The sequence below is a fragment of the Macaca thibetana genome, chromosome 19 (assembly GCF_024542745.1).
Source record: "Macaca thibetana thibetana isolate TM-01 chromosome 19, ASM2454274v1, whole genome shotgun sequence".
In the NCBI taxonomy this organism is placed as follows: Eukaryota; Metazoa; Chordata; class Mammalia; order Primates; family Cercopithecidae; genus Macaca; species Macaca thibetana.
Genome location: NC_065596.1, coordinates 28,626,936 through 28,649,086, shown reverse-complemented (window position 1 = coordinate 28,649,086; position 22,151 = coordinate 28,626,936). Strand labels below are relative to the sequence as shown.

The 22,151-nt window shown below is 43.2% G+C and overlaps 1 protein-coding gene across 1 annotated transcript; it reads left to right on the top strand.

Moving 5' to 3' along the window:
- The first annotated feature begins 5,058 nt into the window (after positions 1-5,058).
- Positions 5,059-19,496, top strand: BSPH1 (binder of sperm protein homolog 1). The gene is made up of 4 exons (XM_050768339.1): positions 5,059-5,155; positions 7,627-7,677; positions 18,249-18,380; positions 18,919-19,496. The coding sequence occupies exons 1-4, from the start codon at positions 5,059-5,061 to the stop codon at positions 19,059-19,061; spliced, it is 423 nt and encodes a 140-aa protein (XP_050624296.1). The 3' UTR covers positions 19,062-19,496.
- The last annotated feature ends 2,655 nt before the right edge of the window (positions 19,497-22,151 follow it).

Here is a 22,151-nt window from a genome sequence, read left to right as displayed (position 1 = left end):
TGGGGATTGGTTGAACGGCTTTGGCCCCAGCCTGTCTGTAGGACACAATGGCAGTTTCTCAAAGGAGGGTTCTTCATCAGTGGTTACTGTCCGAAGACAGTTTGGATGAGATCAGCTGTGGTTAATTTATGATGCCTCGAGATAACCCCATGCATATCCACGAAGCCCATAAAATTCAGTCAAGTGTACATGGACGGGGCCTTGCGGGGGCTGGGGTCAGGGACAAGAATATTAATGAACAGAGGAGGGAATGTTCCCAGAAATTCAGCTATGAATTGCTGGAGAGGTTTCGGCTGAACAATGAAAGAGAACCCCAGAATTTTCTTTTCTTTTCTTTTTTCTTTTTCTTTTTGAGACAGAATCTTGCTCTGTTGCCCAGGCTGGAGTGCAATGGTGCCATCTTGGCTCACCACAACCTCCACCTCCCAGGTTCAAGCCTTTCTCCTGCTTCAACTTCCCGAGTAGCTGGGATTACAGGCATGCGCCACCACGCCCAGCTAATTTTGCACTTTTAGTAGAGACTGGGTTTCTCCATGTTGGTCAGGCTGGTCTCGAACTCCCGTCTTCAAGTGATCTGCCCACCTTGGCCTCCCAAAGTGCTGGGATTATAGGGGTGAGCCACTGTGCCCGACCAAGCCCTAGAATTTTCTAGTGAAAAGGCAAGCATGGGATAATTGAAACTAGCCTTCTGAAATACGTCATTTTATTTTATTTTTATTTTATTTTATTTTAATTTTTGAGACAGGGTCTCACTCTGTCATCCAGGCTAGAGTACAAAGCCGTGATCTTGGCTCACTGTCACCTCTGCCTCCTGGGTTCAAGTGATTCTCCTGCCTCAGCCACCTGAGTAGCTGGGATTACAGGTGCCCACCACCACGCCCAGCTAATTTTTGTATTTCTAATAGAGACAGGGTTTCACCATGTTGGCCAAGCTGGTCTTGAACCCCTGGCCTCAGGTGATCCACCTGCCTCAACCCCACAAAGTGCTGGGAGTACAGGCCATCATTTTTAAATGATTCTCCACCATCCTGGGATTTTGTGAAGAAGTCCACAAGCCTTCTCTTGGGATCTGTCAGAGTTGGCCACGTGTTACGGCTGACCCTAGTATGACTCCTTGGTTTTACAGATAAGGGAATTGAGGCACAGCTAGGCTCAGAGACTTACTGAACCTCATACAGCAAATTGTTGGGGAGAGTAGGGCTTGACCCAGCATGTCTGGGGCTCTTTGTTTTATTGATTCTTCGGTGCTGCATCTTCACATCCTAGGCTTGGGTGTTTTCAGAATAAGAGGCTCGCAGGCTGGGGGTTTCTCACATGGTGGCCTCCTCTGCCCTGACTTCTCTGTCTGTCTCTGCCTTCACCTCTTTTCACTGGCTGTTTCTCTGGCCCTCCCTGTCACTCTCTTCCTCAGTCTCTCTTTCGCCATCTCTCCACTCCCGTCTCTCTTTCTCCCTCTGTCCTTGCCTCCTTTTCCTTCCTCTTTGAAGCTCTTTCTCTGTCTTTGGGTTTTGTTCAGTGTCTCTCTTTCTGTTTGAATGTCTCACTATATATTGGGGGGGTGTATGTGTGTGTGTTTTCCTCTCTCTTTCTCTTCATCCATCAACCGCCTTCTTCTTCTTCTTCCTCCTCCTCCTCCTCTTCCTCTTCCTCTTCCTCTTCCTCTTCTTCTTCTTCTCCTCCTCCTCCTTCATCTTCTTTTTTTTTGGAGTCAGAGGATGGAGTTTCGCTTTGTCATCCAGGCTACAGTGCAGTGGCATGACCTCAGCTCACAGCAACCTCTGCCTCCCAGGTTCAAGCAATTCGCCTACCTCAGCCTCCCAAGTAGCTGGGACCACAGACGCATACCACCACACCCAGCTAATTTTTGTATATTTTAGGAGAGACAGGGTTTCACCAGGTTGGCCAGGCTAGTGTCGAATTCCTGGCCTCAGGTGATCCACCTACCTCGGCCTCCCAAAGTGCTGGGATTACAGGCATGAGCCACTGCGCCCAGCCCACATTAATCTGCTAAGGGATTTTTGGATCTTGTATGGCTAATAATAAAGGGAAACTGATTGAAGAAATTCTTGCAGAGTGGGAAACTGATGACTTGCAATGCAATGATGAGTGACGTGAAACAAAGATGTTAAAGGCGAGGATGGGTGGCTCTGCAAAAGTGCAATGTCTTAGCACACTTGATCTTCATAAAGTATCAATAATAATAGCAAAAAGGCAGTGTGCCAAAGACCACCCATTATGTTGTAGAATATAGTCAAGATCTGTAAAAGATGTTCAAACAAGAAGGAAAGAGGTGCCAGCACTTTGGGAGGCCGAGGCGGGTGGATCACCTGAGGTCAGGAGTTCAAGACTAGCCTGGCCAACATGGTGAAATCCCATCTCTACTAAAAATACAAAAATTAGCTGGGTCTGCTGGCACATGTCTGTGGTCCCAGCTACTTGGGAGGCTGAGGCAGGAGAATCACTTGAACTCAGGAGGTGGAGGTTTCAGTGAGCCGAGATCATGCCATGGCACTCCAACATGGGAAACAGAGCAAGACTCCATCTAAGGCCGGGCGCAGTGGCTCAAGCCTGTAATCCCAGCACTTTGGGAGGCCGAGACGGGCGGATCACGAGGTCAGGAGATCGAGACCATCCTGGCTGACACAGTGAAACCCCGTCTCTACTAAAAAATACAAAAAAACTAGCCGGGCGAGGTGGCGGGCGCCTGTAGTCCCAGCTACTCGGGAGGCTGAGGCAGGAGAATGGCGTGAACCCGGGAGTCGGAGCTTGCAGTGAGCCAAGATCACGCCACTGCACTCCAGCCTGGGCGGCAGAGCGAGACTCTGTCTCAAAAAAAAAAAAAAAAAAAAAAAAAGACTCCATCTAAAAAAAAAAAAAAAAGAAAAGAAAAGAAAAAAGAAATGTTAGAAATAAGTGAAGGCAACAGTCATTTCCAAAGACTAGGATTCCCCAAAGGTATTTTTAAAGTCTTGGATAGGCTTTTATTTCATAAGAGCTTCTAATTTGACAGTTGTTGACGTTTTTGACAGTTTAGTTGCGGGGAGGGCTCTCTTTTGCCACTTTTTCCAAAGGAGATTCCATCTTACTGAGAAAAAAAAAATGGAGATGAAAAGATAGCCCGTCTTCCACAATTTTTTTCTGAGACAGGGTCTTACTCTGTTGCCCAGGCAAGAGTGCAGTGGTGCGATGATAGCTCACGGCAGCCTCAAACTCCTGGGCTCAAACTATCCTCCTACCTCAGCCTCCCAAAGTGCTGGGACAGCAGGCATATGCCACCATGCTCGGCTAATTTGTTAACTTTTTTTTTTTGTACAGATGGGGGTCTCATTATGTTTCCCAGGCTGGTCTCAAACTCCTGGTTGCAAACAATGCCTCCACCATAGCCTACCAAAGCACTAGGATTGCAGACGTGAGCCACTGTGCCCAGTCCCTCTTCTAAGAATAGTAACTAAGGGCCAGGTGAGGTGGCTCACGCCTATAATCCCAGCACTCTGGGAGGCCAAGGCGGGTGAATCACCTTGTTCGAGACCAGCCTGACCAACATGGTGAAACCCTGTCTCTACTAAAAATACAAAAATTAGCCAGGTGTGGTAGCTCATGCCTGTAATCCCATTTACTAGGGAGGGTAAGGCCGGAGAATCGCTTGAACCTGGGAGGCGGAGGTTGCAGTGAGCCGAGATCGCACCATTGCACTCCAGCCTGGGCAACAAGAGCAAAATTCTGTCTAAAAAAGGAAAAAAAAAAAGAACAGTAACTGAGAACACACTGTGTTTCAGAATTCATAATTAATCTAACTTTTTATAGTTGGAAATGTAGGTGTCCATAACGCTGCACCGCTCATTCCTCAGAACTTCAAAGCCATCTGCAGCCCATTAGGTTAATCGCCGAGGGCCTCCAGAGAACAGTGGCCCACGTCGAAGGTTTGTGGAGCACCAACAACGGTGCTTATATTAGGGAAGCAAACCTGCTTTTCCAAGAAACCTCCCTGGGCCTCTCCAGGGGATTCTTGAGCCCTGGCTGACAAAGACCAGGAAGATACAGGTAAACCTGTGACTGCTCATGGGCTCCCTGATGGTTCTCTCTTCATGGAAACGACATGAAATTCCTCAGCCTGCATCTTCCCTGTCTGTTATTTTAAGTAGTTCTTCCTAGGCAAGGTAGATAGCTTAACTTTGGAGCAGAGCGAGAGCAAGGAAGGAGGGAGAAGTTGAGGATGAAAGATGAAAGAAGAGGAGGAGGAAGGGGAAGAGGGGAAGGAGGGAGAAGAGGCAGGGAAGGAGGTGGAAGAGGGAAGAGGAGGAAGAGAGGAAGGAGGAGGAGGGGGAGAAAGAGGGAAAGGAGGGGGAGGAAGGGGGGAGGAGGTGTAGAAGGAAGAGGAGGAGGAGGGAGAGAAGGAGGGGAATGAGGGAGAGTAGGAAGAAGGAGGAGGAGAGGAGGAGGGTAGAAAGAGGAGGAAGAGGAGGAGGAGGGGGAGGAGGAGGGGGAGGAGGAGGGGGAGACAGAGAGGAAGGAGGGAGAGGAGGAGGAGGGGGAGGAGGAGGGGAGAAGAGGAGGAAGAGGGGGAGGAGGAGGGGGAGACAGAGAGGAAGGAGGGGGAGGAGGAGGAGGAGGGGTAGGAGGGGAAGAAAGAAGAAAAGGAGGAGAGGGAAGAAGAGGAGGAGGGGAGGAGGAGGGGTAAGGGAAGAAGAAGGAGGAGGAAAGGAAGGAGGAGGAGGAGAGGAGAACGAGAAGGGAGAAAAAGAATGATGAGGAGGAGAAGGTAAAAAAGGAGAGGGACAAGGAAGAAATGGGGAGGAGGGAAAGACAGGAGGGACAGGGAGGAGAAGTGGGGAGGAGGAAAAGAGAGGAGGGGACGTGGAGGGGAAGTGGGGAGGAGGGAAAGAGAGGAGGGGACAGGGAGGGGAAGTGGGGAGGAGGGAAGGAGAGGAGAGGACAGGGAGGAGAAGTGGGGAGGAGGGAAAGAGAGGAGGGGACAGGGAGGGGAAGTGGTTGTGGTTAGTTCCAGGGGCTATAAAATCTTGGAGATCAGCTGGTCGACCACGAGTGTCTGACAGGAGCATGGCCCGGCACATGGGGCTCCTGCTGGTTTGGGTCTGCCTGTTTCGTGGTGTGGTCGGTGGTGTGGTCGGCGGTCTATTCAACATTCTAGAAGAAGGTGAGGAGCCAGGTGACCCTGGCTGGGGACAGAGTCCTGCATATCTGCTGCTGTATATAATCAAATCCCAGTCGCCACAGAGGGCAACAGTCCCCCTTGCTTTAGGTACCTTAAGAAAGAAAAAGATACTCTCCCTTTCAGGTCAGAAACACAATCCATGGGTAAATATTTTTTAAAAAATAAGAAAGTTCAGCGAATAAAAGAATGAAAGACTAAGAATGTAAATTGGAAAATCCTAGTGACATGTTACTTGAAAACCATATGTCTCCTCCCTTTATGCTAGGAGATTTTCAATGTCTCATGCAGAGGTTTTGAAAATGAGACTGATTTTCATAAAGTCGATTTTATTCCTTTTCCAAAGTCGTGTTGCCTGTAACAATTATGAAGTGAAAATATAAAAATAAGAAGGGAATTCACTATGGACGCATCTGACACATTTGATAAGGACTAAGCATAATTTCAAAAACAATTTTTTATGGAATGACCAAGAATAATGATCTTGCATATATTTCTTTTAAGTATTCTTCAGGACATCCTTGCATTAAAAGAAAATAACACTGTGCTTGCTATTTTTTTAAAAAAGAACAGAAAAGAAAAAGGTACTCCCAATGTAACTATGACCACTGCTTTCTTATCCCGTAGAATTATTTTGTACTTATTGAAAAATAACACTGTACCTGGCCACAGGTTTTTTTTTTTAATCAGACATCATGTTTGTAGATACATAAAAAGGAATATAGATAAGTGGGAAAAAGCTAATTAAGATGATCCTAAATCTTCTCCACTGTCAATGTCTGGTCTCCTGAATTATGGATGTCATATTTTTCCACATAATACTTGTGCCATTCAGAGCCTTAGAGATGAAGCATTTCTCTTAATAATGCATCAGAGAATAAAAACTCATGAGCCCCGGGCTTGTTAGCCTGTATGTTAAATGATGTGGTGCTGGTCTCCTTTTGATCTGCAGAACTGTTGCCTATTCACTATCTCCCTCTCTCTCCCTTGCATCTGCCTCCTGGACTTATTCTCTCTCTCTCTCTCTTTTTTTTTTTTTTTTTTTTTTTTTTTTTTTTTTTTGAGATAGAGTCTTGCTCTGTCACCCAGGCTGGAGTGCAGTAGCATAATCTCGGCTCACTGCAACCTCAGCCTCCCAGATTTGAGCAATTCTCCTGCCTCAGCCTCCCGAGTAGCTAGGACTAAAGGTGCATGCCACCACGCCTGGCTAATTTTTGTATTTTTAGTAGAGACCAGGTTCCACCATGTTGGCCAGGCTGGTCTCGAACTCCTGACCTCAGGTGATCCACCTACCTCAGCCTCCCAAAGTGCTGGGATTATAGGCAGGAGCCACCGCACCTGGCCTATTGTCTCTTAAGAGTTTCTTTTGAGCAAACTGCAAGTTTTTTACACTGATTGTATTCAATACAGACAATCACAACTGGGTCCCCACAGCAATCCTGCTTGCAGATAATAAGATGTCGTGGCAAAGAATGGGAAGGTGTGAACTCATAGACATCTAGGGCTCAAAGTCTTGCTTGAGGCCGTCGGTTAAGCTTGGTTGGAACCCAGAGATGCTGGGGGGAAATCGGGACTCGTGAGCTTGCCAGGAGCAGTCAAATGGGACAGAGGAAGGGAAGGGAGTCTTCAGTTCTTGATGAGTGGGGATGTATGAGAGCTCTCAGCTACGGTTCTCCCTCATCCTCATCAGGGGAGCATTGCATTTTAGTGTTTTAGAAGCAATGACTGGCCGGGTGCAGTGGCTCACACCTGTAATCCCAGCACTTTGGGAGGCCAAGGTGGGCGAATCACAAGGTCAGGAGTTCAAGACCAGCCTGGCCAACATGGCGAAACTCCATCTCTACTGAAAACACAAAACTGAGCCGAGCGTGGTGGCAGGTGCCTGTAATCCCAGCTACTCAGGAGGCTGAGGCAGGAGAATCGCTTGAACCCAAGAGGCGGAGGTTACAGTGATTTGAGATCACGCCATTGCACTCCAGCCTGGGCAACAAGAGCAAGATTCGGTCTCAAAAACAAACAAACAAACAAAAAATAAAAACAGTGACCTGATAGGTTTGCTAGATGCACAGGATGTAGAGACTAAACAGCATGAGCATCTCCACTCATGAGCATACGATATGCACCCCCATCTCTTCCCACTAGTGCACGATCTAGTGGGAAGGCAGAAGAGGAAACGGACTGTGCGTGTGGCACATGCTGAATCGGCTATACGCCTGCCCTGAAAAAGAAAAAGTGGTGGAACTGGCAAGACTTCACAAAGGACTTGATTGGGTGATCTTGTTCCAGGGCTGAAAATTTGCCATGTCCAAAATGTAATTACTATTCCAAGTTGATGGGTTGTCTAAGGGATTACGTGGGAGTGGGGTCCCTTGCAGGGAGAACTGTCCAGGTATGTAGATCCATGCTTCATGAACCCAAAACGCTGGGGTTTTCCCTTTTGCCGTTTGGCATTTCAGGCTTTGGTGCGGAGGGACTGCCCGCCAACCGGTCGTTTGATGTCAACAAGGGTTTGTGTTAAAATGGGAATCTTGCATTGCAAGAGCCATTGTTTTAAAGAGGATGAGGAGGAACCATAGCTAAGAGCTCTCACGCATCCCCGCTCACCAAGAACTAAAGGCTCCTCTCGCCTCCTCCGTCCCACTCTACTCCGCTCCTGGCAAGCTTAGGAGACCAGTTTTCCCTCCAGCATCTCCGGGTTCCAACCAAGCTTAGCCTGTGGCCTCGAGCAAGACTTTGAGCCCTGGATAGCTATGAGTTCCCACATCTGAAACAGGAGGATCATGATTCTTGCTGCCTCCCAGGGTTGCTGGAAGATTAAATGGGTTAGCATGTGTGATGCTCAGAACAGAACTGTTATCGTTATGTCATTATTACTACTATTACAGTACCAAAAGTACTATTACAGTATTAAAGAGGCAGGATAATGGTTTGGATTTAGTAGTCGATAGTCACAGAGTGAGTTTAACTACTTTAAACATCTCGTACAAGTGGAATCATGCAATATTTGTCCTTTTGTGACTGGTTTGGTTCACTTAGCATAATATACTCCAGGTTCATCCATGTTACCGAAAATGGCAGGATTTTCTCTTTTTTAATTTTTTTTTAATTTTTAATTTTATTTTATTGTATTTGTTTTTCGAGACGAGGTCTCACTCTGTCGCCCAGGCTGGAGTGCAGTGGCGTGATCTCAGCTCACTGCAACCTCAGCCTCCCAGTACTGGGACCACAGGAGCACACCACCATGCTCAGCTAATTTTATTTTGTAATTTTGGTAGAGATAAGATTTCGCCAAGTTGCCCAGGCAGGTCTCAAACTCCTGAGCTCAAGCGATCTGCCCACCTCCGCCTTCCAAAGTGCTATGAGCCACCACACCCAGCCCTGCCTAAAGGTTCTTTGATCAAGGTTGTTTTGACCTAAGGAAAGGATCAATAGTAAATATATGTTCTGGCCAGGCATAGGTCAAGACGGGAAGATTGCTTGAGCCCAGGAATTTGAGACCAGCCTGGGAAACATAGTGGGACCCAGTCTCTACAGCAAATTTTGAAAATTAGCCAGATATGGTAGTACGTGCCTGTAGTTCCAGCTACTTGGGAGGCTGAGGCAAGAGAATCACTTGAGCCTGGGAAGTCAAGGTTGCAGTGAGCTGTGATAGCGTCACTGTACTCCAACCTGGGTGACAGAGTGAGATTCTGTCTCAAAAAAAAAAAAGTAAGTACATGTTTGTAGTACATGTTCTTTCTTTTTTTTTTTTTTTTTTGAGACGGAGTCTCGCTCTGTCGCCCAGGCTGGAGTGCAGTGGCCAGATCTCAGCTCACTACAAGCTCCGCCTCCCGGGTTTACGCCATTCTCCTGCCTCAGCCTCCCGAGTAGCTGGGACTACAGGTGCCCGCCACCTCGCCCGGCTGGTTTTTTGTACTTTTTAGTAGAGACGGGGTTTCACCGGGTTAGCCAGGATGGTCTCGATCTCCTGACCTCGTGATCTGCCCGTCTCGGCCTCCCAAAGTGCTGGGATTACAGGCTTGAGCCACCGCGCCCGGCCAGTACATGTTCTTTCACAAAGAACACTAGATAAAATAGAAATTTTAGGGACATTCTGAGAATGGGGTTCATCAGAAACCAACACGGCGAATTAGCATCCAAGACAGAGGTGCTTTAACCTCCACAAACTGTATTGTCTAGTGATGCTCAAATTCTTCATCTTCATCCTCACTGTCTGGGGTTGCATTGCATAGCGTCCTTCCAAAATTCATGTTTACCAGAGATCTGTGAATATGACTGTATTTGAAATAGGTCTTTGCAGACGTACTTAATGAAGATGCAGTCATAACGGGTAAGCGTTGACCCTAATCCAATGACTGGTATCTTTTTAAGAAGAGGAAACAGACACACACAGGGAAGACAGCCATGCATAGTCAGAAGCAGAGATTAAAGTGATGCTGCCACAAGCCACAGAATACCACAGCCTGCCAGCAGACACCAAAAGCAAGGAGAGAGGCACAGAACAGTTTCTTCCTCTGAGCTCCTAAGAAGGAACCAACCCTGGCATTTTGGCCTCTGGCCTCCAGATCTATGAGACAATAAATGCTCTAGACCAAACAGTCTATGGTACTTTGTCTAGATTTTTTTTTTTTTTTTTTTAGATAGGGGCTACTCTGTCACCCAGGTTGGAGTGCAATGGCACAATCATGGCTCACTGCAGTCTTGATCTCCCAGGCTCAAGTGATCCTCCTGCCTCAGCCTCCCAAGTAGCTGGGGCTACAGAGCGCACACCACCATGCCCAGCTAATTTTTGTGTCTTTCTTTATTGTAGAGATGGGGTCTTGCTATGTTGTCCAGGCTGGTCTCAAACTCCTGGGTTCAAGCAATCCTCCTGGCTCAGCCTCCAAAAGTGCTGGGATTACAAGCTAAATCACCATGCCCGACCAGTAAATTTCTACAACACAAAACCAAGGAAGAAGCAGTCACAGAGGCCACGCGTCTCTCCCGTCTGTGGGATGAGCCTCCCATGGTTTGGTACCCGAGGACCCCAACTCCTCCCCGTTCATTGTTACTGCTCTTCATCAGTGCTCTTCCAGGCCTTCTGACATTCTCCAGATTCGAAACTTTTGACTTCCATCTTGGGTGCTGTATTCCTGGTCTTTGAACATAGAATGGAACAGCAAGTGCAGCCCTTTGGGAAGACTCCTGACCCAGCTCTTGAATCCAAACAAGAATCTTGGCCAAGATAGGATCGTAGGACTACCATGTAGCAGGCTACAGCAGTTCCCCATGATAGGGAGGCAACTACACTTTTCTTCCCTAGTCTGTTTGACCAGCTTCCCCAAGCTCCCTCCTCTGGGGCTCCATAACTTGGAAGAATAAAGTCTGATAAACTGTATCCTCCTGTGGACAACTGCAAGGATGCCAATACATACTGTTGAAGATGCTGAAATTCACGGCTTATCCTCTGGAAAAGTGGTCAGGTTCAGGGGACTTCATAAGCTCCTGAACACATTTCACAGGCTTTCATTTTATTTACATTCACTTACTCTTTTCCTTTTTTTTTTTTTTTTTTTTTTTTTACAAAGTCTTGCTCTGTCACTCATGCTGGAGTGCAGTGGTGTGATCTCAGCTCACTGCAACCTCCACCTCCCGGGTTCAAGTGATTCTCCTGCCTCAGCCTCCCAAGTAGCTGGGATTACAGGCACGCACCACCATGCCCAGATAATTTTTGTATTTTTAGTAGAGACGGGGTTTCACCATGTTGGCCAGGCTGGTCTTGAACTCCTGACCTCAGGTAGTCCGCCCGCCTCGGCCTCCCAAAGTACTGGGATTACAGGTGTGAGCCACCAGGCCTGGTCCACTTATTCTTTTTCTAATGTGCTTCCTCTCTTTATATCTCTGAAGAACTTTTAACATTTCTTTCAAGGCAGGTTCTCTGGTAGCAAATTCCCTCAACGTGAGTTTGTCTGAAAATCTTTGTCTTTCTTTCTCCTTCACTTTCGAAGAATAATTTTGCAGAATTTGTACAGAATTCTAGATTGAAGATTTTTTTCTCTCAACACTCTAAATGCTTCATTCTATGTGCATGGTTTCTGGAGAGAAGTTGGATATAATTCTTATCTTTGCTTCTCTGTAGGTAAAGTATTTTTCCCCCTCTGGCTTCTTTCAAAAGATTTTTCTTTTAAAAAATTTTATTTTAGATGCAGGGGGTACATGTACAGATTTGTTACATGAGTATATTGCGTAAATGGTGAGGTTTGGGATTCAGTTGAAGCCATCACCCAAATAATGAACATAGTGCCCAATAGGTAGTTTTCTTTTTTTCCTTTTTTTTTTTTTTTTTTTGGAGACAGAGTCTTGTATTGCCCAGGCTGGAATGCAGTGGCACGATCTTGGCTCACTGCAACCTCTGCCTCCTGGGTTCAAGCAATTCTCTTGCCTCAGCCTCCCAAGTAGCTGGGATTACAGGCGCCCACCACCACGCCCGGCTAATTTTTGTATTTTTAGCAGAGGCGGGATTTCACCATGTTGGCCAGGCTGGTCTTGAACTCCTGACCTCATGATCCGCCCACCTCAGCCTCCCAAAAGTGCTGGGATTACAGGTGTGAGCCGCTGCGCGCAGCCATCAATAGGTAGTTTTCAAGCCTGGGTCCCCTCCTTACCTCCCCACTTCTGTAATCCTCAGTGTCTCTTGTTCCCATCTTTGCGTCCCTGTGCACCCAGTGTTTAGTTCCCACTTATAGGTGAGAACATGTGGTATTTGGTCTTCTGTTTCTGCATTAATTTGCTTAGGATAATGACCTCCAGCTGCATCCATGTTGCTAAAAAAGACATGATTTTGTTCTTTTTTATGGCCGTATAAAACAATTTTGATTTGGGTTTATCTGAAAAAGTGAGACTGATTTTTATTTCAAATCAGGGTATTTTTAAAAACCTTATATATTGTAACAGAATTTAGCTTGAATTATGACGAAAGGTGAGTTATTGAGAATGAAAAGAATTGGGATGCAGGACTTTTCTGACAAAATTGTTATGATTTTCCAGTGCATAGCTTTGTCTTCTTCCATTTTACACTTTCCTCAAAGGATCATAAAGAAAGCCAGTTTTGTATAAGTATTCTAAGACTAATTCTAGGACTATATTAATTTTTAGGGGCCCTTCTTAATCCTTTGAAATTAAAAAAAATATATATATATATGTTTTCTTCAAGCCAGGCATGGTGACTCACACCTGTAATCCCAGCACTTTGGGAGGCCAAGACAGGTGGATCACCTGAGGTCAGGAGTTTGGGTCCAGCCTGGCCAACATGGCAAAACCCTGTCTCTACCAAAAATACAAGAATTAGCCAGGTGTGGTGGTGCACACCTGTAGTCCCAGCTACTTGGGAGGCAGAGGCAGGAGACTCAGCTGGTGATTCTAATACGCAACAAAGCTTGTGAACCATTGTGCTGGTCCATTATAACTATTTCTTAAATAATATATGCCTAAGGAAAAACGTTTTAATTTCAAGCCACAATGGCAGCCAGGACAATTTAGCTGAAAAACAAACCTGTGGAAAGAATAAACATGAGCAAATAGCAAAATAATCAGTAATAAATAAAATATACACAACAAATTCAGAATTAAAATCATTGCTTTTGCAAAAATCTTTTCAAAAAATAAAAAAATTAAGTCATTGCTCTTTTAAGTGTAATCTACAAATTTGATGAACTAGTTATGAACACAGATTATGTTGAGTTATAATGCTTTAATATGAGAGATATCTGCAAATTACATTATAGTATGTGTATGTTCTCTTAACCAAACATGACATTTGTAAATTTACTTGTTGGTAAATTGTGCTTTTCTATCTTACATCATTTTAATGATTATTAAGTATCATCTATCATGGGCTATTTGGGAAAAAAATCAAATCTTTCACTCTGTATTTATTCTACAATTCATTCTACGTTATATTTCATCCTAAAGTTATGACTGTTCTTAAAGCCTCAATTAAATGAACTTTGTAACAGTTATTTACTGTTTAACTAAACACATGCTGGTTTTGAATCAAATAGCCTTTGCATAAAACCACTTCATCAGGAACCATGCAAAGTAACAAAACAAAAAATTCAAGTTCTAAGGAGGGGGAGGTAAATATTACAGGTTTAATGGCTCATGAAGGAACAATGATTGAAAAATGCTGCTTTAAGAAAAAAAAAAAAAGTAAAGCTATCAGGCAATTTTCTTCGTTCCAAGAATATTAGGATATTCAGACTGGGGAGGACTTGACATCCTAATGTTCTCTCTCCATTTTATAGCAGAGTAAACTGAGGGCAGATGGTTGGTCAGTGGTTGAGCCTGTGTCAGGGTTTGGGCTGTTACTTCCTACTGAACCAACCTCTCCAGGGAGGATTCGAATTGAATTGCCATATGCTTAACTTTTTTAATTTAATGGAACTTAACATTTCTGAACTTTGTCTCTAAGATGATGGAAACAATGCTTGCCTCACAAAATTGTTCTGATAAGTTAAATAAAATATAGTACGCAGGATAGAGAAGATGCTCAGAGCATTTATTTGCATTTCCTACATACCTCAGAGGTATCATTCTTATTTTTCCCTCCTAGAGGAAGAAGTTTCCCTTTTGAAAGTGATAACTCTAAAGACATGAATCTCTAATAGTAGAATTCAGGTATTCAGTGAGAAGTGGTGACAAAAATAAAAACCTATAGTGTTCCATATCAGAAACCTATGATGAAGTAGTTTATTTTATAGAAAAATGTGAGAAAAGTAAATAATTTCCTTTGCCTGCTGAATTTTTTGTTTTAAGAATAATTTTAATCATTCCTATCCTTTAATAATATTTGGAAAATACAGTTAAAGCAAAAGAAAAATAAGAAATCACCCACAATCACACTACCAAAAATAAGCTCTATTGAACCAAAGTTAACTTAGTTAACTTAGTTTTGCCTAACTTTCAAAATAGTTTTATTCTTACTAGAATAGAAATTGGTGAAATCCTTTCATTTCTTTTATTTTAAAGTGACATAAATATTTGTTCAAAATTGTGTCTTTCAGATGAATTGTCATCAACTGTGGGTAAGTTGATCAAAAAACTTTTATTGGGGTTTCTTTTAAGAGTTTTGCGGCCGGGCGCGGTGGCTCAAGCCTGTAATCCCAGCACTTTGGGAGGCCGAGACGGGCGGATCACGAGGTCAGGAGATCGAGACCATCCTGGCTAACACGGTGAAACCCCGTCTCTACTAAAAATACAAAAAAAAAAAAAAAACTAGCCGGGCGAGGTGGCGGGCGCCTGTAGTCCCAGCTACTCCGGAGGCTGAGGCAGGAGAATGGCGTAAACCCGGGAGGCGGAGCTTGCAGTGAGCTGAGATCCGGCCACTGCACTCCAGCCCGGGCTACAGAGCAAGACTCCGTCTCAAAAAAAAAAAAAAAAAAAAAAAAAGAGTTTTGCAATAAAACGTGAAACCATTGAATATTCCCTTTCCTGGTAAGAAATCATATTTTTCATTAAAGATTACTATTTTATGTACTTATATTTAAGTAAATTCCATGTTAAAAATGTTAAGAAAAAAGAAGAATCCCAGCACTTTGGGAGGCTGAGGCGGGAAGACCATGAGGTCAGGAGATCAAGACCATCCTGGCTAACATGGTGAAACCCCGTTTCTACTAAAAAACTACAAAAAATTAGCTGGGCGTGGTGGCAGGCACCTGTAGTCCCAGCTACCTGGGAGGCTGAGGCAGGAGAATGGCCTGAACCTGGGAGGCGGAGCTTGCAGTGAGCCGAGATTGCGCCACCCAACTCCAGCCTGGGCGACAGAGTGATACTCCATCTCAAAAAAAAAAAAAAAGGAAGAAGAAGTGATAAATCATAATTTTACTGTTAATTTTACTTTTGGGTGATTAAACATTTCATTACATGTAACTTCATAATGTGATTTTTAGCAAAAATCAAGTATTATGGAAAATAATGAAATAGAAAATGCCTTTTGCCACCTAAAAATGAAGTACAAATTTTTCCATATCTATTTATATGCTCATCTTTATTAATGCCTACTTGATATTATAAAGTCAATTTCATTTTAATATTCTCTCAGGGATTAATATTTTTAATTAATTCTTATTTTTTAAACTAATACTAACCATGCTGAAATAAACATTCTTAATCTAAGTGTCATTCCAATTAAAACTAGGAAAGCACAGGGGTGTTACGTTAACACTATTTTAGGTTCTAACATAAGTGATATTGTAAAAAGGAAAAATCTATATAAAATAACAGGCAAAATTATTTTATGATTGTATACTTTAAATCCCTAAGAACATGAATAAAAATTATTAGTTTTAATAAAGTAATATGGCTATGTGGCTGGATACAAGATAAACATACACCAGTCAATAGTTTTTCTCTATACTGGTAAGAACCAACTGGATATTGATGGAAATGGAAAGCATTCTGTTTAACATCAGTGACCAAAAAAAAGCACTTTGGAATTAAATCAGTGAGAAATGTGTAGGATTTATATAGAACAAATAAGAAAATCATATTGAAGAGCAAAAAAATACATTTTGAAAAAGAGATATTGCCATGTTCTTGGATGGAAAACATAATACCATAACAATATCACTCTTTCCCAAACTAATATTTTTATTTAATTTCATTTTACATAAGAGCACATTTTAAAGCCTAATAATAGTGGAATAAATGTCAGCTCTAAATTTTATTTTTCAGATACTATAAGTCATTTTCCAGAAATTGAAGGTAAGTTGATCAGAAAACTTTGATTATTAATGTATATTTTCTTTTAATTTTGTAAAAATGGGGGAATCAGTAATGTTTTTCCAGTAAAAAAAATATTTTCTTCTTATATAAAATGTAATATAAGTGCCTTGTAAACAGATAAAGAAAAGAGAGGTATAGAAGTCACTCTGATCTTTCATCAGCACTAAATGTGTCTACTCTTTAATTTCTGCCAATCGAACAAGAAATAACAGATTTTAAAATTTATATAGAAAAAACATCCAATAATAATTAGAAATATTATGAACAAAGTGCTGGAGTAGAGAAATATTTCATCTCATCAGATATTTAGACATACTAAAATACTGTAATATAAACAACATGGAATCAGCCTAGAAAGATAGAAGGAAGAGGAGGAGGAGGAGGTAGAGGAGGAGGGAGGAAGGAAGAAGAAGAGGAAAAAGAAGGAGGAGGAGGAAGAGGAAGAGGAGAGAAGAAAGGAAGAAATATTTTGTGATACTTGCTGTCTCCAGAGTCTGCTCATTTTACCACCATGCTTCCTTACCTCTCTAGTAATTTCAAGAAATTTTAGAGCAAATGTAGAATGGATCCCAGGATATATTAGAATAATCCATGGTTTTAAGCATGACCATTTAAATGTACAGGTGGTTTATTTCATCATCAATCTGTCATTACTAAATGTGTTTGAAAGAAAATAAAGTTGATTGCCCTTTTGCATCATATACAAAACTAAATTCTAGCTTAATCAAATTTTAAACGTAAAAGGAACAAAATTGTTTAATTTAAGAAGAAAATGGAAAATATATGTGTGGCCTAAGGACCAGCAGATCTTTTAAAGCAAGGCAGAAATCATCTGTAATACAGGTAAACATTTTTAAAGTGTGTAAATGCTTCATGCTAATGAAAATTCAGGTAAAGGAGCACAATTTGTGGGAAAGACTAATTGCCATTTTCTTTGACAAAGCAATATTCATCAATGTTAAAATTGTATATACACTTTGTCCTTGTAACCTTGCTTTGGAGATTCTATAGAAACAAACGCTTCGGTACATAAGAATTTAAATGCGTGAAATGTTTACTGCAGCTGTATTTACAGTGGGAAAAATCTGAATGTGGAAATACTGAATGAATTGTGGTGAATCCGTATCACAGAACATGAATCAGCATTAGAAAGAAGTTAAGGCCTGACTCAGTGGCTCATGCCTGTAATCCCAACATTTTTGGAAGCTGAGGCAGGAGGATGCTTGAGCTCAGGAGTTTGAGGCCACCCTGGCCAACATAGTGAGATCTCATCTCTACAAAAAATTTAAAGATTATCTGGGCATGGTAGCATGCACCTGTAGTCCCAGCCTATTCTGGAGGTTGAGGTGGGAGGATCGCTTGAGCTCAGGAGAATGAGGCTGCAGTGAGCCATGAAGAAGTTAGAGCGACACAATCACTTTAAGAAGATTTCTGTGATGTGTTAAGTTGGAAACTCAATTATAAAATATGATTAATTTTGAAGGGTGGCAAAAAATCATGCATGTGTGCCTGTGTGTATGCACATATAACTATATATATCCTGTATTAACCATATAGCATATATACAAAACAATATAACATATATAAGTATATATGTATAACCATACAACATATATATACCCAGGTGACACACATACACACATGTATAGTTGTATGGGAGAAGGAGAGAAAGAGAGATGATGGAAGGAAGTGAAAATAAGAGATCCAGGGGCAGGGGGGAAGAATTGTTTGGTAGATAAATGCCCACATTTATGTATTTTGAAGGGTGGCAAAAAATCATGCATGTGTGTCTGTGTGTATGCACATATAACTATATATATCCTGTATTAACCATACAGCATATATACAAAACAATGTAACATATATAAGTATATATGTATAACCATACAACATATATATACCCAGGTGACACACATACACACATGTATAGTTGTATGGGAGAAGGAGAGAAAGAGAGATGATGGAAGGAGGTGAAAATAAGAGATCCAGGGGCAGGGGGGAAGAATTGTTTGGTAGATAAATGCCCACATTTATGTTTCTATGCTTACGAGAGATTTCTGAAACCGGAGCAAATGCTAAGCAAAATTTTGAGACTGTTTATACCCTGGGGAAAAAGTAGGGCAGGGGCAGCAATATAAAACAAAAGACCTTTGTCATTAGAGAGCCAAAGCTCTGCTATTGAGCGGCACAATAACATTTACTGCAGTCACAGCCAATGACTCTGATTTCAAAGGGCAGCAGCCCCTAGGAAGACAGTGGCTTGATAACCTCTCTCTCAATACACCCGGAAACAGAGGAAGAATTTTGTTTTCTCTAGATGGGGAGTGTGTCTTTCCATTCCACTATAAAAATGGAACCTACTATGACTGCATCAGGTCCAAGTCAAGACACAAGTGGTGCTCGTTAAATGAGACTTACGAAGGATACTGGAAGTATTGCTCTGCCGAAGGTGAGTGTCCTGCCTCTAAACACCTCAGAGCAGTAATCTTGGTCTCTGAGGCTGGGATGTGGGGAGAAGCACAAGAGGGTTCTGAAAATAGAATCCATAGCCAATTAAATTGTGAAAATAAAGGATGTTCAATTTCTTACGATATAAAAATCACATTGCGCCAAAGAGATGAGCATTTCAACCACATTATTTTGAAAAGAATCTTTTTGGTAGAACATCAAAGTAATATGGGATCTGAATCCCCCACCAATATTGTTCCCATGTGCCTTTGGTGAAATAGGGCAGAGCAGATGATACGGAATAGGAAGCAAAAGTGTGTATTTGCATGTGTGTGTGTGTGTGCACATGTGTGCATACATGTATGTCTGTGTGAGTGTGCATGTGTATGTGTGCACATTTGTTCACGTGCATGCACACACATGTGCACTTGTGTGCACGTGTGTGCATATGTGTGCATGTGTGTGCATGGTGTGGTGGAGGGGGTGCAGATTAGAAAGGTTTCTTACTCAGACTGCTGCTTCCTCTTTCTCTTCTGCAGATTTTGCAAGCTGCGTGTTTCCCTTCTGGTATAGACGCTTGATCTACTGGGATTGTACTGACCATGGGGAAGCATTTGGGAGAAAATGGTGTTCACTGACCAAGAATTTTAACAAGGACCGAATTTGGAAATACTGTGAATGATGGCGAGATTTACCAGGGGAGGGGGATGAAGATGTTTAATCGTTCTCCTTGGAAAGAACCTATAGTTTTTGTTGGCAGAGGAGAACCCTTTCTCATTAGAGAGGGGTTTTTTTATTTTTTTATTTTTCTTTTCTGGGATGCGAGTTGAAGGTGATCTAACTAAATAACTAGAGGTTTTTGATTAAGGATTATGGGGTTTTAATATGGAAATCTGTAGTTTAGCCTCAGCACTTTAATTGCTAACTGTGTAAAATTAGTCCCTTTTAAAAATTAAGTCTATGGGGTAGGCGTGGTGGCTCATGCTTATAATCCCAGCTCTTCGGGAGGCTGAAAAGGAAGGACTGCTTGAGGCCAGGAGTTCAAGACCAACGTGGACCAATATAGTAAGACCCTGTTTCTAAAAAAAAAATTTTTTTTTTAATTAACTATGCATGGTGGCACACACTTGTAGTCTCAGCTACTCAGGAAGTTGAGGCAGGAGGATCACCTGAGTTCAACAGTTCAAGGTTGCAGTGAGCTGTGATGAAAGGGAGACCCACCTCTAAAATAAAATAAATGAAGTAAAGTAAGCATACGGACTTTGGGTGATAGTGATGTGTCAATGTAGATTCATCAGTTGTAACCAATGTTCCAGTCTGGTGAAGGATATTGATAACACAGAGGCTATGTGTACATGGGAAACTTTTGTACCTACTACTCAATTTTTCTGTGACTTAAAACTGCTTTAAAAACTAACATGTATTTAAAATGCATGACCTTAATAAAGAATATTTTTAAAACAGAAAAAAAAAGGTGATAACTGAGGTGATACCTGAGGTAGGAATACAGGTGTGGAGGGAAAGTATCAGAGTGAGGTTTAAAAAAGGTCAGATATGAACCACACGAACAAGGGCAACAAAACTGGGTGCATTGTACAAAGTGAGGGAAGGCCACTGGGGTTGGTCCATGGTGGGTGCCCTGGGAGCCAGGCAGTGGGCATGCCAGCACTTGAGAGTTGGCTAAGTCCAAAGAGAAGCCACAGAGCATCGTTCAGTAAGCAGAATCTGGATAGAATCCAATTTGATTATGGAAGCCAAGAGTGGTGGCCGATGCCTGTAATTCCAGCACTTTGGGAGGCAGAGGCAGGAGGATTGCTTGAGCCCTGGAGTTCAAGACTAGCCTGGGGCCAGGTGCGGTGGCTCAAGCCTGTAATCCCAGCACTTTGGGAGGCCGAGATGGGCGGATCACAAGGTCAGGAGATCGAGACCATCCTGGCTAACCCGGTGAAACCCCGTCTCTACTAAAAAATACAAAATCTAGCCAGGCAAGGTGGCGAGTGCCTGTAGTCCCAGCTACTCAGGAGGCTGAGGCAGGAGAATGGTGTAAACCCAGGAGGCGGAGCTTGCAGTGAGCTGAGATCCGGCCACTGCACTCCAGCCTGGGCGACAGAGCGCGATTCCGTCTCAAAAAAAAAAAAAAGACTAGCCTGGGCAACATAGCAAGACCTCATCTCAAAAGAAAAAAAAATGAAAGAAAATAACAAAGAATAGTAGAGAGGAACTATCTGATAGAAGGCTCTGAGAAAGTAGGAAGAGATGGGATGATTCCAGGAGGAGGAAGTGGAGTCACCCTCAGTAGAAACAGATCTTCCATTGCTACAAGGTATAAGAAAAAGTGAGTGTGTGCAGATATAAGCTGATTCATAAATTTGAGGGGATTCGTATGTGAGAGAGTTTTTTTATTGTATTTTCTCAAGAAAGTAGTAGGAAAAGCAATCTTGTGATAATAGAGGGATGGGTATAGTGGGGTAGGTGTGTCATGGTCATTGAAGAGAGTGGAGAGTGAGGTGACCAGAGACATATCGGAAGATGTCTGGCTAGTGTAGGGGGGTTGGTTGAGGTTAACGTGTCAGTCAGGAAGCTTACTGCACGCTCAAATTGGGTAGTTAGAGGAAACTGGAAACTACAGATAATAGTGCAGTATTCAGGGATAGTAAGAGCAATACCTGAACAGTGAGGGGAAGAGAAATTCCTGGAATGGAGAGCGTGGGAGAACAAGAGAGGAAGAAAAAGGACAGAGATGGAGAGTAAGCGAGAGACAGAATAGGAGAGAATGGGAGGGAGGGAGGAGAGAAGATTGGGTAGAAAAGACAGACAGAGAGGCAGGGCACAGTGGCTCACACCTGTAATCCCAGCACTTTGGGAAGCTGAGGCAGGAGGATCCACCTGAGGTCAGGAGTTTGAGACCAGCCTGGCCAACATGGTGAAACCCCGTCTCTACTAAAAATACAAAAATTAGCCAGCTGTGGCGGCGGGCATCTATAATCCCAGCTACTCGGGAGCTGAGGCAGGAGAATCGCTTGAACCCGGGAGGTGGAGGTTGCATTGAGCCGAAATGGTGCCATTGCACTCCAGCCTGGGCAACAAAAGCAAAACCCCGTCTCAAAAAAAAAAAAAAGAGAGAGAGAGAGAGTGCAAGAAAGTGGCTGTGGAAGTGACCAATCCATGGGAGCCAAGGGAATTAATACCTCAACCTTCTTCCCTCTAATCTCCTGCCAGTGCATCCCATTGGTCAAGCCCAAGTAGAAAGCAAAGTTGCTGGGATTACAGGGGTGCACCACCGTGCCAGGCTAATTTTTTGTACATTTAGTAGACACAGGGTTTCACTATGTTGGCCAGGCTGGTCTCGAACTCCTGACCTCAAGTGATCTGCCCGCCTCGGCCTCCCAAAGGGCTGGGATTACAGGCATGAGCCACCGTGCTTGGCCCCAGTGCTTCTGAACTTTGATCTAGGTTCCACTCGACTGTAGAACTTTAAAAATTCTCTATAACCAGTATGCTGCCCATCTCAATTCATTCAGAAAGTCCTAAGGTGGTGCCCAGGCATCACACCTTCTAAAGCTCCCCTGGTGACCCCAGCTTGAGTCCCCTTGATCGACCCCATTCATACATTCCAAGAAGATAATAGTATGCTCAGGGACTTCCCCTGCAAGTTGTCTCCTACTCCAGCTGCCAGTATACTTTTTTTTTCTTTTCTTTCTTTCTTTCTTTTTTTTTTTTGAGACGGAGCCTTGCTCTGTGCCCCTCCAGGCTGGAGTGCAGTGGCGCGATC

Bases quoted from the DNA above. Each gene is read 5' to 3' on its own strand.
- BSPH1 (XM_050768339.1), top strand. From the start codon at position 5,059: ATGGCCCGGCACATGGGGCTCCTGCTGGTTTGGGTCTGCCTGTTTCGT. The intron at 5,156-7,626 runs GTGAGGAGCCAG...TTGGCATTTCAG, and splicing joins ATTCAACATTCTAGAAGAAG to GCTTTGGTGCGGAGGGACTG. The intron at 7,678-18,248 runs GTTTGTGTTAAA...TGTTTTCTCTAG, and splicing joins GTCGTTTGATGTCAACAAGG to ATGGGGAGTGTGTCTTTCCA.